Consider the following 16577-nt stretch of genomic DNA (forward strand, 5'->3'; position numbering starts at 1 on the left):
TCGATTCTCATTTGTCTCGACTTCGTTCCATGTTTAAGAGAAAAAAAAAAAAATCATCCAAATTCCTTCAAAATAAAACGGCATGAAATATAGTGAACACAAACAATTTGATGCAACTTTTACTCAGTACGTGACTTTTATTTTGTTTTTTTTGTTTTGTTTTTTGAGGTCAACCAAGAGAAGTATTTTGATCTGCTGATTTAATTCCTCGATTAATCGTTTGGTCCATAAAATATCAGAAAACAGCCCGAGATGACCTCAGACGTCCCCAAAAATATTCAACTTCTATCAAAGCAAAACCAAAAAAAGAGTAAATTTTCATTGTAAATTTTGATTGACAGCTCAGTCGCTCACCTGCGAGGCTCGTAGTCGAACACCTGACGACGCCTCACCTGTGTGACCCTTTTTTTTTTTTTCTTCCTCTCGTCTTTTGGCGCCAAAATTCCTTTTTTTTTTTTTCTCACCAAATGTCAGATTTTCTGTTTCCTGAGTGAAGTTCAGCCCTTCTGAGCTCCGACCAATCAAAATTATTACTATATATATATATAATTTTTTTTTTTTGGAGATGATCATGTGACCACAGCCGCCAGTTTCCTGTGTGAGACTCGAGCGAACAAAAAGCATCCAAACTACATCACTGTCCGCCTCAGAAGTGCCTACTTTTGATCGACTGTCAGAGACGACACATCTGAGCTCTCCACTACAGTGTGCCTACCATACCACTGTGTGTGTGTGTGTGTGTGTGAGAGAGTGTGTGTGTGTGTGAGTGTGTGTGTGTGAGAGAGAGTGTGTGTGTGAGAGAGTGTGTGTGTGAGAGAGTGTGTGTGTGAGTGTGTGAGAGAGAGAGTGTGTGTCGACCCTCTCTGTTGGGTTCAGACGAGTCGAGCTGCATGTTTGAGAATCCAAAATGTCTTGAATCCTTCAAACCTGACGTGAATAAAACAGGATGTTGGAGCGGCGACTTCTTCCGTCTGTTTCTGCTCATTTTTTAGTCTTCAGGCTCGTCTGAATGTTTCTGTCATCGTACGAAGGAGATGAGAGATTTGATTTAAAAAAATATATATATATTTATATTGACTTTAAAAAAAAAGTTACTTTGAGAAACAGTTGGTTAAAAATAGTTTTAATTCAGCTCAAAGCTTCAACGGCATATTTGGGCCATCGTAGTCAAAAAGAAATTAGAAATAAATAAATATTCCCAGAAAAAAAGAGATTAAATTTAAAATTCACGAGGAAAAAAAAAAAAAAAAGAGGTGTTGATCGACCCTCAGCACGCCGCCGCCTTCAAACGGGGTCGAGTTTACAGAAGTTAGTTATTTAGTGGACGGTTAATATTTGATCATTTTAGTCGTTTTTATTTTATATCTGAGGAAAAATGTTGAAATTCCCGACGGCCTCACATTTCCTGCTTTAACGCTACGTTAGCTCTTCTTTTTGCCGTCCTTGTTGCCTAGCAACGGCCTTCTCACGATGTAACCAGCGTTATTCCCACAGCCCATTAAATTATACTTTACGGTCAGATTTAGCGAAAGGACTCTCAGCGACACTCCAAGTCTCTTATTTTAATCAAGTTTGAATTTATAATCAATACTTAAGAATATTCAAGGTTTTTTTTTCTGGTAAAAATTTGAATTTTCTTTATTGTAAATTCACTTTTTTTAATCTCAAATCTTTTTTTTTTTCTCTCCTAAATTTACTTCTTCCAAAACCCGTTGAGCCCTTCAGTCAAAAAAGAGGGTCCAAGTTACCCTTTCCTTATTTGAATGTGTTTCTGGATCCTGATGTCAGACTCGCTGGTTTACGGTAATTAAACCGACATCTAGAAGCCTCTTAAAGAGGTTTTTCCTGCAGCACCACAGAGACACGGGACACTCGCTCGCCCTTATTGCACTGGTTTAATTGACAGCAGACAGACGACCGGTCGGCTCGGATCGGCTGCAGTAACAGAAAGTTTCTCCCTGAAAAGCTTCGTGTCTGCGGAGGAAGAGGAGGGCGACCTTCGACCCCCTCGGGCCGGCTTCACCGTGACATCACGGCGTGAAAGACCAACTGGGAGGCTCCTCGGGGTGCAGACGGCTTCGTCTGTGTGTGAGCGTGGTGGTGGTGTTTTTTCCCAGAAGGCCTCAGTGGTCGAGGATCCGCAGGTTTCCTGAAACGATCTTGTTCTCCAGCATCGCTCCGGCAGGAATATCGATCCGGTCTCCGTGATTTGCGATGATGATGACGGTTCCCTGGTGGGAGGAAAGTTTGACTGAAATCAGTTTTTTTCATTTTACCAGGAAACTCATGAAACTTTTCAGCTGCAGTGGAAAGAAAGTGACACAAAGAGGGAATTTGACCTTAAAGGTGCAGTAAAGTTTGGGTCATTCATTTGATTTGAATAACTGACGTGTGGATTTTGTCTCCATTGCCGTTTACATGGACCTTAATGTTCCACTAATGATCAGAATACAGAGTAAACCTCTGATAATCTGTTGGATCCAAACTAACCGTTTAAAACACCAAAGTCACTCAATAACATAAACAAACTGACTGATGGAGGCAGCAGCAGAGCAGCAGCTCCAGTGTCCTGTGAGCTAAAATCCCTGTTTTAGTGAATGTAGTCTGGTGTGTGTGCTGTTTGTGGTTAAACCAAAAGGATCTTCCAGGTCTCTCTCTGTAGGGATCCTTTCCATGATGCTGTCACACACTTAGAATAACACTCTGAGCCTGTCAGTGGATCCAACAAGCTCTTTTAGTGGATGTGCTATGTTCCCTTCAAAACCACCAGACTCCACTGACAAAAATAGTAATTTTACACCAACAAACCCTGATGTTTCTGCTCTACAGCCGCCTTGATCGGTGAGTTCGTTTGTGTTGTTGTGTGTTATACAAATGTTGTGTTGTATCCAAATTAACCCTTTAAAACTCCAAAGTCACATAAAAACACAAACTAACTGAACAGCAACATCTGGGTTCTGTGAGGTAAAATTGACGTTTTTGTCAATGGAGTCTGGTGGTTTTGAAGAGAACACAGCACATCCACTAAAAGTGCTTGTTTTAGCCACTGACAGGCTCAGATTGTTATTCTAAGTGCGTCTGGTGTATTTGCAGAGAGCACTTTAACTATTATAAATGGCTATAACCAGCACTTTAAGTGGATTTACTTTGATAAAGCTCGACAATTACAGCAAGAAAAACCTGCTTCAGTCTTTGAGGCTCAGCTCAACAGACAGACAGAGAATCTCTCCTGTAAGAAAACTCAACGTGCTTATGTTTTCTTATGTTAACTATTAGTAGATTTATCTTCCAGAAAAGCTGTAAAAATGTCCTTTACCTTCAGAGAGACGTTCTTTCCGAAGGTGACGTCTCCCGACACGGTGAGGTGGTCGAGCTCCAACATGTCCGGGATGCTCTCGAACCGGGACAGAAACTCCTGAACCTGCACGACGAACAGAAATATAAAATAATAATCTGATTTCTGCACATTTAGTTAGTTAAACCTTTAAAAAATAAGATGTTCTGTGATCTTTTCATTGAGTTTAAAACAGATTATAACTTTATAAATATAAAATATAAAAATATAAAATCTGTTACGACTTTCTATCAGCCAAACAAAGATTATCTGAAGAGTACAGAAGCCAAAATTAGTCCAATTATCTCAAGATAAATAGGGTTAGGGTTAGGGAATATTTACTCGTTATGAGAAATTAAGAGGTTGTTCTATGGAGTCACAGGAGTGCCATTAAAAAAAAAAAAAAGAAGAAATAAGAGGCTAAAGCCAGTTGACTGACAGCTTGATAGCAGAAGTAATAATGTAAAGAATAAGGAAAAATAAAGGAATTAAAATATATAAAATAAATATTTAAATGTATATAACATATACAGAAATTAATGTGAAAAATCTGAATTTATATTTATATATCAACAGTTTTTAATTTACTTAACATTTATTTTCTTTTTCTTTTATAGATTTATCTGTTTTTTAATAGCACTCCTTTGACTCTTGCTGCCTGAGCGTTAAATTTATCTTTACAGGATAAAGATCCATTTTTATGAAAGATTTACTTCGGCTAAAGAAAATTATTTTAAGATAAAATGACAAAACTCTGAAGGTAAATGTGTTTTTATCTGAAGAGAACTGGATTTGAAACGGCGTCTCTTGGCTTCCGTATCAGAAGAACCTGATAAATCAAATTTAAACGTCCGCCATTTTCCCATCATGCCTCACCTTGGTGAAGGAGCTGCCCAGCTTGACGTGCGGCGTGGTGGGAAACTCCCTCCTCTTGCTCATGGTGAGTGAGCCGGCGTCCAGGCTGTACAGGTTGGACATCACCAGCAGCAGGTCGGACGACGTCTTCACCGGCAGGAAGCGGCTGCGGGGGACGTTCACGCCCATGGCGTTGTTGAAGCTCTTGATGGCGGCGCCCACGGCCGTCTCCAGCTGGATGACGTTCAAACCGCCGTCCAGCGTCTGCAGAGACATTCAGGGGGTTCGGTTAAGAGTGGGAAAACGGAGCTTCATGTTGTGATTTAACTTTATAGTCTTAAAGGAATAGTCTGCTAATTTTTAAACCTGGGCACTATTTCATTTTATTTATTTATTTTTTTACATATTCTGTGTTCGGAACGACTGGTAGGTACAAAAGGTTTGTTCTTTTTCTTTCGTTTTCAAAGCTGCCAGACTCCATTGATAAAAACAGTGATTTTAGCTCACGGACCACAGGAGTTGCTGCCTCAGCTGGTAAATTTGTTTGTGTTATTGTGCGACTTTGGTGTTTTAAAGGGTTCATTCTGATCCAACATGATATTTCTGTGACACACAATAACGCAAACAAACTAATCAGTCAAGGCAGCAATAGACCAGCAACTCCTGTGCTCTGTTTAGGTAAAATTACTGTTTTTACCAATGGAGTTTGGTGTCTGGAGCGATATAACATCAGCAGCTACAGTCCTTCCGTTTCAAGGAGCAATTTTTCAAAGACAGTTTTGGGACTACGCTGGAATAAAAGCAGGAATGTAACTCATGACACATAAAACCTAAACAGGAGCCTGTGAGTGAAGTGATGGGACACTGAATAAAATGCTTTCCTCAAAGATGTGATGATGGGACAGTTTTATAGAAGAGTAAATCCCACATAAGAGGAGAAACATTCAAAGCTAATGTTCTGATAATATACAGACCTTCATTACTGATTATTAGTTCTACATGATCAGGCTATAAACTAAACCTTAGCTACAAAACAAAAGGAAAACTTCACGCTCCATCTGGACGAGTGTGCGTCACCTTTGGGTTGACGATGATCTCCAGGTCGAGGGCGTTCTTCTCCTGCAGCCTCTTGATGGCGGGCAGAGAGATCCACAGGTTGTTGGTGTTGAAGATCTTGAACTTGGTGACGGACTTGAACTCGTCCACGTGGGCCTTCGGTACCTGCGCGATCTCCAGCAGCCTCAGGTGGTCCTCGTACTGGATCAGGGTGCCGCCCTGCAGACGGGAGGGAACGGGAAGCACTGAGAGGCGAGAAGGTGCCGATTTAAAAACAACGAGAGATGGGGAGGGAGCACGGATGAAATAAAAAGAACTGGATGCAACTTCAGAGGCTTCGTTCATTCCTGTGAAGTCAAAAAAGTTTGACTTCCTGCTCATGGAGCAGTATGAGCTCCATGTATGACTGACTTCCTGTTAGCCCGCCGCTAACTTCCTGTTAGCTCTCTGCTATAATGAACGGGAATAAAATGATTTAATCGTGTGGCTCGTCTAGACTTTCTGAGTGTTATCAGATCAAATGGATCAAATCCTGATGGTAAGACGAGTCGTGGAGTTTTTTTATTCAGAGAATTCAGAGATTAACATTTTAAATTTTTGAGAAAAAATACTTGAATATTCTTTAAGATTTAAAATCATCAAAAACTCAAATTCTCAGAGATTAAAGTCGCTAATTTATGAGAAGAAAACTCCAAAACAAACCTTTCTAAGGAAATAATAGAAACACGATTATTCTGACGTTAATCTCAGAGAATATTCTCGTTTTCTTTCCTGTAACTTTACCACTTTAATCTAGAAAACCTCCTGCTCTATCAGCTCTGTATTTATCCTTCTTTTCTCGCTACGACCGCCCTGTGCGCCTGTGTTTTAAGTCTCACAGGGATGAAAAGGGGATTCGGCGGCCGCGGCCTCGGACCTTGACGTCGGCTCTGGTTTTGTCGGTGACCTCCATGATGAACTCGCAGCGTCTGTCGGCCGGCTGGCTCATCAGGTGGTGGAGGATGAAGAGGTCGACGGTGGCGCCCAGGTTGTCGATGTTGGACACGAAGATGTACTCCTTCCCCTCGGCGATCAGCTTGTCCAGCAGCCCGCAGTTGGCGAAGCTGGCGTAGATGTCTCCGTGGCCCGGCGGGTACCAGGCCTCTGAGTTCTCGCCGCTCATCCCCATGTTTTTGGCGATCGGCAGCAGGGACTCCTTGTTGATCCTCGCATATCTGTGAGGAGATCGACGGATCACTGGCGTGCAGAAATATGTGGCAGGACTGATGTTGCATTTGTCTTCTTACTACTGAGCTCCTGTGTGAATTTCCCTGATTTAGGATTAATAATGTTTTTCTTATCTTACCAGTTAAAATGCATGTTAATACCATTTATAGGGCTTGAACAAAATAAAGAAATAATAAAAAGCAGCAAAGGACCAGAGTTTATTAACACTAAGTAATATTAACATGAGACAGAGGGCACGATGTGGGTCTGGACGTTAACCACAAACAACCGTTATATCGCTCTCTTCAGAGAAACCAGACTCCATTCACAAAAACAGTGATTTTACTTCTAAGATCAGTGGAGTTGCTGCGTAAATCGATTAGTTTGTTTGTGTGATTGTGTGACTTTGGTGTTTTAAAGGGTTAGTTTGGATCCAACAAAATATTACTGTAACATGCAATAACACAAATAAACTAATCGATCAAGGCAGCAGCAGACCAGCAGCTCCAGTGTCCTGTGAGCTAAAATCCCTGTTTTTGTGAATGTAGTCTGGTGTGTGTGCTGTTTGTGGTTAAACCAAGAGGATCTTCCAGGTCTCTCTCTGTAGGGATCCTTTCCATGATGCTGTCACACACTTAGAATAACACTCTGAGCCTGTCAGTGGATCCAACAAGCACTTTTAGTTGCACATGCTAGTTAAACCACGCTCTTCAAGACCACCAGACTCCACTGACAAAAATAGTAATTTTACCTCACCGAACCCAGATGTTGCTGTTCAGTTAGTTTGTGTTACTGTGTGACTTTGGAGTTTTAAAGGGTTAATTTGGACGCAATACAACATTTGTATAACACACAATAACACAAACTAACTGACCGATCAAGGCAGCAGTAGAGCAGAAACATCTGGGTTCGTTGGTGTAAAATTACTGTTTTTTTCAATGGAGTCTGGTGTGTCCTCGTTAGTTACCTGCTCTGGTTGAAGGTGTGGATGTTGACGCGGTGGTGTTTGTACTTCTGCAGGATCTTCTTCGTGTCCTCGTCGGTGTTGAAGGAGTTCATGAGAACGAGCGGCACGTCGGCGTTGAAGGTTTTGTTCAGGTGCTGAAAACAACGACAGTGCGTTCAGCCTGATCCTCAGAGGCTCAGCTCGTTGTGCTAGTTTGTGTCGTGCGTCTCTACCTCGATCTGCTGGACGGTCAGGTCCAGGAAGGTGTTCTCGTTGCGGACGCTGATCAGACTCTTGGGGCCCTTACAGCCCATGCTGGTCCCCAGACCGCCGTTCAGCTTGACCACAGCGAGCTTGTTGAGGCTGGCGGAGATGTTGTCAGGGAGACCCTTCGTCTTGATCTTCTCGTAGGGCTGGACCTGAGCAGAGACACGTTCAGACGGACTAAAGGTCAGATTCTCAACATCAAGTATCACAGTAACTCCAGTGGTTTTAAACCTGGGCTCTATTTGTACTTATCCTGGTGACTAAAAGTGTTGGAACTGGTCCAGTGGATCACCTCAGCCAGATTAATGTAAGGTGATCCTTTGGGACAACTGCACCTGATCACAGTAGATCCACTAAAAGTGCTTGTTTGATCCACTGACAGGCTCAGAGTGTTATTCTAAGTTAAGTAAAACAAGTTGTCAAATGAATGAAGCAGAGTGAAAAGTACAATGTTTCCCTCTGAATTACAGGAAGTAGCAGAAAATGGACACTCTAAAGTAAAGTGGTTGGCCTTGAATTCCCCGTCATGTATGTAACTGTGTGATTACACAGACGGTTCAACAGATGGGACACAGACTAATCAATAACCTATCTGTGTCAGCTGGAGGACGGCAGCAGGTCAGGGACAAAACTAAGACTTCAGCCACGAAGCTCACAAATCAAATATAAACTAAAATCTTTCACTGTCAGGAAAGTTGAGGCCTTTTCAGACACGATCCATGAAAGGGTGACTGCAGCATTTTTAAACCTGGGCGCCATTTTGACATATTTCGGTGTCTAAATGGTTTCCTCAAAACCACCAGACTCCATTAACAAAAACAGTCATTTTAGCTTGCTGAGCCAGCGAGCTGCTGGTGTCCTGTTGCCTGGATCGATTCGTTTGTTTGTGTTATTGTATGACTGGTGTTACTTCAGATCCAACACACTATTAGTTTAACACACAATAACACAAATAAACACAACTGATCAAGGCAGCGCCAGACCAGCAACTGCTGTGTTCTGCACGGTAAAATGACTGTTTTTGTCAATGGAGTCTGGTGTGTTTGCAGAGAGCGATAAACTCACATTACTTTTAGCCTGTTTGGCAGCTGCCGGCTGAGGTGATCTCACCAAAACATGTACAAATAGGAGCCCAGTTTAAAAGCACCAGAGTTACCCTTAAAGTCTTATAAATGTCATGTTTGACGTGTCATGTGGCCTGGAGAAAAGTTCCATATATATTATATATACTCACATTTTGTTATTATAATACTGTTAAGACATCGTGATTTGCTCCGGAGTGAAGCCCCTCATTGGCTGTGACGTGAACCAGCCGTGTGTGTGTGTGTGTGTGTGTGTGTGCGTGTGCGTGCGTGTGTGCATGTGTGTGTGTGTGTGTGTGTGTGTGTGTGTGTGTGTGTGTGTGTGTGTGTGCATGCGTGCGTGCGTGCGTGTGTGTGTGTGTGTGCGTGTGTGTGTGCGTGTGTGTGTGTGTGTGTGTGTGTGAGGATATAGGGTTTCACATTCTGTGATCAGCCCTTCGAAACGATAACAACGTTCTGCGGCATCAGTGTTAAGTCTGTTTTTCATGTCGGCAGTCAGGGCTGGGTGTGTGTGTGTGTGTGTGTGTGTGTGTGTGTGTCTGGGGGGGGGCAGCAGGAGATAAATGTCAGCGTCTGCTCTTCCTCGCCGCCTTAGAACCAGACTTTCGAATGCTGCGGCGGTCAAACTATTCTTAGTCCTAACCTTCACTACGCTCTGGTATTTTAGGAACCTGGGTGTGTGTGTGTGTGTGTGTGTGTGTGTGTGTGTGTGTGTGTGTGTGTGTGTGTGTGAGAGTGAAATGTCACCATGCTTATAACTGGCCGGCTCTAGCCTGAATGTTCTCCGTCCTCAGATCTGGTTTCGGTAGCTTGTTTCTGAAGCTGCTCTCCGCTCTGTGGTAGTGGAGTCATTTAAAGGAACAGTCCCACATTTCTGTACGCTCGGCGGCGGCGGCAGTCACATGATAGCTCACGTCTGTGCATCCAGCACAGAGACAGATCCAGGAGGTGATTAGCTTAGTTTAGCAGTGCTGTTGGACCCACTGACGGCTCCACCATGACGCTACATGAGTGGATCGTGTTTTGTTAATGATTTAATTACAGTACAGGAAGTGTTGTTCAGCCGTCTGTCTGTCTCACACACGTCTGACAGTTTACAACAAACTATTCACACCGATCCATCCAAGTGGGTTAAAGGAAAACCCCGTTGTTTTTAAATCTAGACCCTATTTGTACATATTTTGGTGTCTAAATGGCTGCATCGTGATCCTTTGGGACAACTGCACCTGATCACAGTAGGTCCACTAAAAGAGCTTGTTTGATCCACTGACAGGCTCAGAGTGTTATTATAAGTGTGTGACAGCATCATGGAAAGGATCCCTACAGAGAGAGACCTGGAAGATCCTTTTGGTTTAACCACAAACAGCTAACACACCAGACTCCATTCACTAAAACAGGGATTTTACCTCACAGGAGTGGCTTGTGTACCACTGCGTACATCGGCTAGTTTGTTTGTGTTGTTGTGTGACAGAGTTGGTTCACATTCAATAAAGTATTTATGTAACACACAATGACACAAACAAACTAAACGTTCGAGGCAGCAGTGGACCAGCAGCTCCTGTGTTCTACAAGCTAAAATGACCAGTTTAGTGAATGTAGTCTGGTGTGTGTGCTGTTTGTGGTTAAACCAAAAGGATCTTCCAGGTCTCTCTCTGTAGGGATCCTTTCCATGATGCTGTCACACACTTAGAATAACACTCTGAGCCTGTCAGTGGATCAAACAAGCTCTTTTAGTGGATCTACTGTGATCAGGTGACGTTGTCCCAAAGGATTACTTAGGCTGAGGTGATCTACTGGACCAGTTCTTTAACTTACAGTCATTTAGAGCCCAACATGTGTGCAAATATGGCTCAAGTTTAAAAATACCACAGTTCTTCTTTAAGTTGGCTCAAACCCAACAACCCTGCTACAACGACACGCTCTGGTGTTTCTGATTTATGACAACGCAGCCTGATGTTCTGTGCAGTCAGTGAACACACCGTCTGAGCCCAGCGTGACCACCGACCTTGGATGAGAGCACAGAGGTATTGCAACATGAAACCCTGCCCTCTGGCAAACAGTGTGACCGGCGCTATCTGGCGCTTACCGAGTCCTCGGGCGGCCGGTTGATTTTGGCCCAGTCGACCGAGGGACCTTTGACCTGCAGGAATCTGTGGAAGAGCTTCTTGAAGCCATCGAAGTCTTTTCTGGCGATCTGAAACAGAGAAACAACAACAAACGTCACCTCCTGCTGTCAGATAGAGTCAATCAATCAATCAATCAATAAACACCCCTCGTGTTTATCAGGGGGCACAAAGGATGGTCCACACCTTAAAGGATCAATCTGATGTTTTTCTAACATCAACAGTGGAGCGTCTCTCAGCACCGTCCGCTCAATACGTCGTTTTATCTCAAACAGCTGCTCATTCTTAGTTTTCAGGAAGAAATAAATAGTTTGGGACTATTTTCAGCGGTGGATGAATCCACATTTGGTGCTGTAGCGAGCAGCCGGACGCTGTGTGTGTGTGTGTGTGTGTGTGTGTGTGTGTGTGTGTGTGTGTGTGTGTGTGTGTCAGGATAAACTAGTGTGTGTTCACGGTGATGAAGGAACATGTCGGCCAGGGCGACAATTAAACTCACTGATGTGTTTTTAACAGATTTTCGACGACAGTGGAGCTCTGAGGCTCAGAGGGGGCACACACACACACACACACACACACACACCTGTGTTTAAAACCTCTAGTTTGTGTACTCCAGCAGTGTGTGTGTGTGTGAGAGAGACCTCTAGGTTGTTCACCTCTGAGGCCCAAACTGTCCCTCTGAGCTGTGTGATAAGACGACCTAATGGACTGTGTGTGTGTGTGTGTGTGTGTGTGTGTGTGTGTGTGTGTGTGTGTGTGTGTGTGCTCCGTGACACTTGACCAGAACTACGATCCAAATTAACTGAATGTGTTCCAGTTTAACATGAACTCGCAGCTGTTTGCCTCCAAACCAACAGTCTCCTCCCGTATCGTAACGGTCAGACTCTTCTTCCCCTCTGTTGCTGAGAATAACGGCCTGGAAAGTGTGTTTTTGTGCGTTTAAGACGTCACAGTGAAGCTTTAGGACATAAAATGTCATCACTTGTCATGACTGGGGAATAAATTCTGGCCAAAACGACCTTCAGATGAGTTCAGGTTTGGACATAAAATCACTTTGTTAGACGTTAGTGTGAAACAAACGTGGATATTGGTGCCAAATCTGAAGAAACAGCGAACGGACAGATGGACAACCTGCAGACATAAAGCCCCCGGCCACCAACATCTGAGGCGTAATAAAAAGATAAAAACACAAAGCTGAAGAAGCTGAAGGTACGAATGGAGACGCCAACAGGCCAAGATGGCCGCTGCCATCTTTTGTACAGAAGGAGGAAGTGACGAAGCATCACCTGTCTTTATATACGTTAGATGGTCTGAAACAACATGTCAGCGTCACGGAGGCAAACAGAGAACCTGGGTTCAGGCAGATAACTTCCTGGAAGCCCTTCGCCAACTTTAAAGGGGATAACATGGTTTTGTTGTGCGGCTCTAGTGTCATCGGACTGATTTGACTTTGAAATGTATCGCTGGTTCACAGACGTCTCTTTCACCATGTGAGTCTGTGGAGAAAAGTCTTTTTGGGCCCAAAGCCGTCACATAACAGACGCCATTGTTGTAAATTACACCGTTTGGCCTTTATGTCAAATGAGCGTCCATCCTGGAGGGTCTGTTCAGGGAATAACTCCAACGTTAAAACTGTAAATATACTAGAAATAAAAACCCCTATAAGATCATATTGCAAGAAGAAAACTCAACTTCTGAGAGATTAAAGTCGCTAATTTAAGAGAACAAACAAACGACGACCGCCTCAAACATGCAGCAGTAAGGAAATAATCTGGATTTTACTCAGATTTTACTCTGATTACTGATTTCCAGGCGTCTCTTTCACAGTGAAACTCTCACGTGACGGACACCAGTGTTGTAATTACACCGTTTGGCCACTACATCCAATTAGCATCAAAGCCTGACGCACTTCCTGCTGCATAAGATCGTTACATGTGAACGGAGATCTTTCTCACCTCGGCCTCGGCCTTGTCCGCCGTGCTGAGCAGCGCCTCCAGCTCGCGGTGCATCGACTCCTCGTGCTGCTGCCGGAGCTTCTCCTGAAACTCAGTCATGGCTCCTCTGGTCAGGTCTGCAAACACATAGAGCAGTTTCACTCTTCACTGGTCGGAGAGCAAACCCTCGTCTGCAGCACAGAATCTACCGGCGATACGCAGCGATAGAAGATATCTGAAGTGTTTCTAAAGCCATTTTCTGTCCTTAAAAAACGCTAAAATCAAGAGAAAACATGACAATAATCTCAATTTAATGAAAAAATGAAGGCAGCTGCAGTCTAAAAATGTCTACGACGACGTTGAACAACCTCAAAGTTCAGCTTCTGACTCCAGTGAGACGTCTGTGTGCATCATCTCGAGCTGCTGGCGGCCATGTTTCCATCCCTTTTCTGTCTTTTGTTTTTAAATAACTGTCCCTCGTGCAACACTGAAATCTTAAATTTCAGTCTATAAGTAATTAAATCAGCAACAATTATCCCAAAACACACACAGTTGAGCCGTTGAGTTGTTACGACGTCTAATAAAATGTATTTGCATCAAAAATGCCATAAAGTTTTAGATTTGTTTATTTGTTCACTCGGCAGCGAAACTTTTTCCAACAACAAAGCAGCTCACTGTGCATCAGCGTCGGGACTGAAGTGAACACAACCTGTTAAAATCCAAAAGCATTTTTTACTTTCACTTCTTGAATAGAGTTAATGTGAATGTCAGAGGACCGGAACATTACTCATTAACATCCAGGGAAGGACAAAAGTCTAAAAACAACCTGGATAAAAACTTACCAGCTACAGTTAGAGACATTTTTACCAAAGTCTGCTCAGAAACAACCAGAGACAACAAAGATAAGATCTGTGTGGAGAGAGGTGAAGGCGGCAGACGTGACGCCTCACAGCGTTCGTTACAGCGTGAAAAATAGTCCCAAGAAGAAGAAGAAACTCCAAAGTGAGCAGCTGTCAGAGAACAACAGACGTCCTCCTCATCCTCAGCTCAGAGGAAGCTCGCAGGTCTGCAGCCCCGACCCTGAACTCAACACAAGGCCTGCCCACAAACACACACACGCCAATCACACACAGCCAGGGTGTGTGTGTGTGTGTGTGTGTGGTACTGTGACTGTTCAGCCCACTCCACGTCACACACTCCTGAGCGCTTTAAATAGGAGTTACTTTGTTTTTGTTTTAGGAAATTAGGAAAACAATTAGTCAACACAGACAATTAAATGATGATTCATTGATTATTTAATCTCTTTAAGGCCAAACAAGATGATGATTATTTGGTTTTCTCCATCTTAAACTATTAGAAAGTGAATTTCTTTAAAAGTTCTCTATACTACACTCAGAAGTAAGACTGTGGAGTGACTTTGTGTTGGAACCAGAGTTCCTCAAAGTTTGATTTGATTGTCAGGAGAAAAAAAAATTTTTAAAAGTTACCGGGCTAACGCGGTGGCACAAAAGGAAGGTCTCCAGGCTTTGGAGCCAAATTTACGTGGCGTAATCACAACAATGGCGCCCAAATAGACGTCTGTACTTTTTTTCTGAGTCAAAATCTGCAAAATGAGGTCACAAAGAGTCACATGATTAAATCATTTTATTCCCATTCATTATAGCGAAAGGCTAACAGGAAGTTAGCCTGCTCGCTAGTCCTCCAGGCTCTATGGGCCCAATGATGCAGGAGTTCTGGGTACTTTCTTGGCTTCATGCACCACTGAGCAACTTTCATAGAAATGAATGGAGCCTCAGTCAGCAACACTGACACAGGCTGCAACGTGATCCTTTGGGACAACTGCACCTGATCACAGTAGGTCCACTAAAAGAGCTTGTTTGATCCACTGACAGGCTCAGAGTGTTATTCTAAGTGTGTGACAGCATCATGGAAAGGATCCCTACAGAGAGAGACCTGGAAGATCCTTTTGGTTTAACCACAAACAGCACACACACCAGACTACATTCACTAAAACAGGGATTTTAAAACAGGAGTCTCCTGAAAACAATTTATGTCATATTTGCTGAATTTCTCAAAACGGCAAACAATAAACGAAACGGTTTGACAAACAAACCGAGAGAAGAAACACTCGACTGTAATAAGATCCTCAGTTATGGAGCCTGAAGTTCACACCCACCAAGTCGAAGAACGAGAGACAGACAGACGCATGAAACTGCAACCGCACGTCTTTACACTTGTGTTTGGATTATCTCAGATCATAATAAGTGTCTTTAAACAGCTTTAAGTGTATTTTTGCAAGCAGTTAAACTGAAATACTTTGTAGACTGTAAACACTTTTTCTTCTTTTACTTCTTTGCCCTTTAAATGTTCTAGTTTTGGGGTTTATTAGTTGCATTTATCGTGTAGTGAAGTCAGTAACGTCGGCGCTCTGGTGCTTAAAGGTCTCACATGTACAATAACTTGTGAGTGTGTGCGGTTGTGCCACTGACCTTTATCTACAGCGCCGTGTGTAAAGGTCAGTGAGAGTTTTAAAAAGTTTTACAGCTGTTTGGTCGGGGAAACCACACTATTGGCTTTTATTCAGAAATGTTAGTTTTAGCTCCATTTATTCTGTTATTATAATATAATATATAATATTTCATCTATTTCCAGCTTATTTTTTGATTTCCCACAACCCTTTTAACGCCACATTTACTTCCACCATTCTGTCTTATATCAAAAACTATACAAGAAATCTGCTTTATATGTCTTTGTCTTTTTCTTTTTGTGCTTTTAGCTTCATGTTTGGGTTGTAAATCGCTTTGTGACCTAGTTTTAAGGGAAGTAACACAACATTTGTATTGATATACAAACCTCTACTCTATCTGTGTGTGTGTGTGTGTGTGTGTGTGTGTGTGTGCTGCATATACGCATCTTTAATTTGGCCATTTTTCAGATATTCTGATATATTCTGACGTGTAGTCGGCTTGTTTTTAAAGGCTATTTGTAGTTTTCTGTGTGTTTACTGGCCTGTTTCCTCTGACTTACTATTTGTTTTTATTTCTATTTTCTAGTTTTATTTCCACCTTTTAAAACCACATTCATGTCCATCACACCTTCTTTTTTTCAATCTCTTGCATAAAGAGCTTTATAATAAACTCATATATATATTTGTATGTGTGTAAACTTAATGCATCATTGTGTGGTAATGACAAACACACACCTGAACATACACTCAGAGGGCAGGAAGCAGCTCACACACGTTTTAGTGCTTTGAATTCTGATTTAAGAAGCAAAGAAACAACAACAACACGTGTTTTGACGAACTTTTCGTGCACAAACAGCCGCAGGAGGAAGCTGCTACCCACCTGAGCACACTGTCAAAGTACCGGGAGAGCCTCAAAAACACGGCCGGGAGCGACAGGACCGGGACAGACCACCGCTCGGACCCGGTTTAGCTACGAAAACGTGGATTAAATCGGTTTAAACCCGCCGTAGTTTCATCCTGCTGCTCCTTCTCCTGCTCTTGGCTCCTGAAGCTGCTCACGCAACCTAGCCTGCTGGCTACGGCGTAGAGTGACGTAAGTGCGCGGAAGTCAAAGAAGAACGCTGATAGGTTGTAGGTGTCTGTCAATCAGATGGAGCTGACAGCATGCCCCGCCCACCCGGATAGCTTCTTTTTTTTTTTTTTTTTATTGTGAAAACTTTATTATTCTCTTGTTTTTAAATCTAATGCATGAAGTTATCATATGACAACAATGACTTTATCTCATTTTTACTGATATAAAATGCATGTTT

General features: G+C 42.8%; 1 protein-coding gene across 1 annotated transcript; it reads right to left on the reverse strand.

Annotated features, from left to right (window-relative positions):
- Positions 1-1879: 1879 nt before the first annotated feature.
- On the reverse strand, positions 1880-16318 carry LOC139198945 (UTP--glucose-1-phosphate uridylyltransferase-like). Its single transcript, XM_070827935.1, has 10 exons — positions 16148-16318; positions 12822-12937; positions 10833-10940; positions 7631-7816; positions 7419-7552; positions 6162-6459; positions 5267-5464; positions 4211-4453; positions 3317-3421; positions 1880-2231 (listed from the first exon to the last, which is right to left on the reverse strand). The coding sequence occupies exons 2-10, from the start codon at positions 12918-12920 to the stop codon at positions 2124-2126; spliced, it is 1479 nt and encodes a 492-aa protein (XP_070684036.1). The 5' UTR covers positions 12921-12937; positions 16148-16318; the 3' UTR covers positions 1880-2123.
- Positions 16319-16577: the final 259 nt, after the last annotated feature.

This window comes from Pempheris klunzingeri, chromosome 3, assembly GCF_042242105.1.
Source record: "Pempheris klunzingeri isolate RE-2024b chromosome 3, fPemKlu1.hap1, whole genome shotgun sequence".
In the NCBI taxonomy this organism is placed as follows: domain Eukaryota; kingdom Metazoa; phylum Chordata; class Actinopteri; order Acropomatiformes; family Pempheridae; genus Pempheris; species Pempheris klunzingeri.

Excerpts from the sequence above, each read along its gene's own strand:
- LOC139198945 (XM_070827935.1), bottom strand. The coding sequence starts at position 12,920 with ATGACTGAGTTTCAGGAGAAGCTCCGGCAGCAGCACGAGGAGTCGATG. Across the intron at positions 7,817-10,832 it reads ACCGGCCGCCCGAGGACTCG|GTCCAGCCCTACGAGAAGAT; the intron begins GTAAGCGCCAGA and ends GTCTCTGCTCAG. Across the intron at positions 4,454-5,266 it reads AGATCATCGTCAACCCAAAG|ACGCTGGACGGCGGTTTGAA; the intron begins GTGACGCACACT and ends ATGTCTCTGCAG.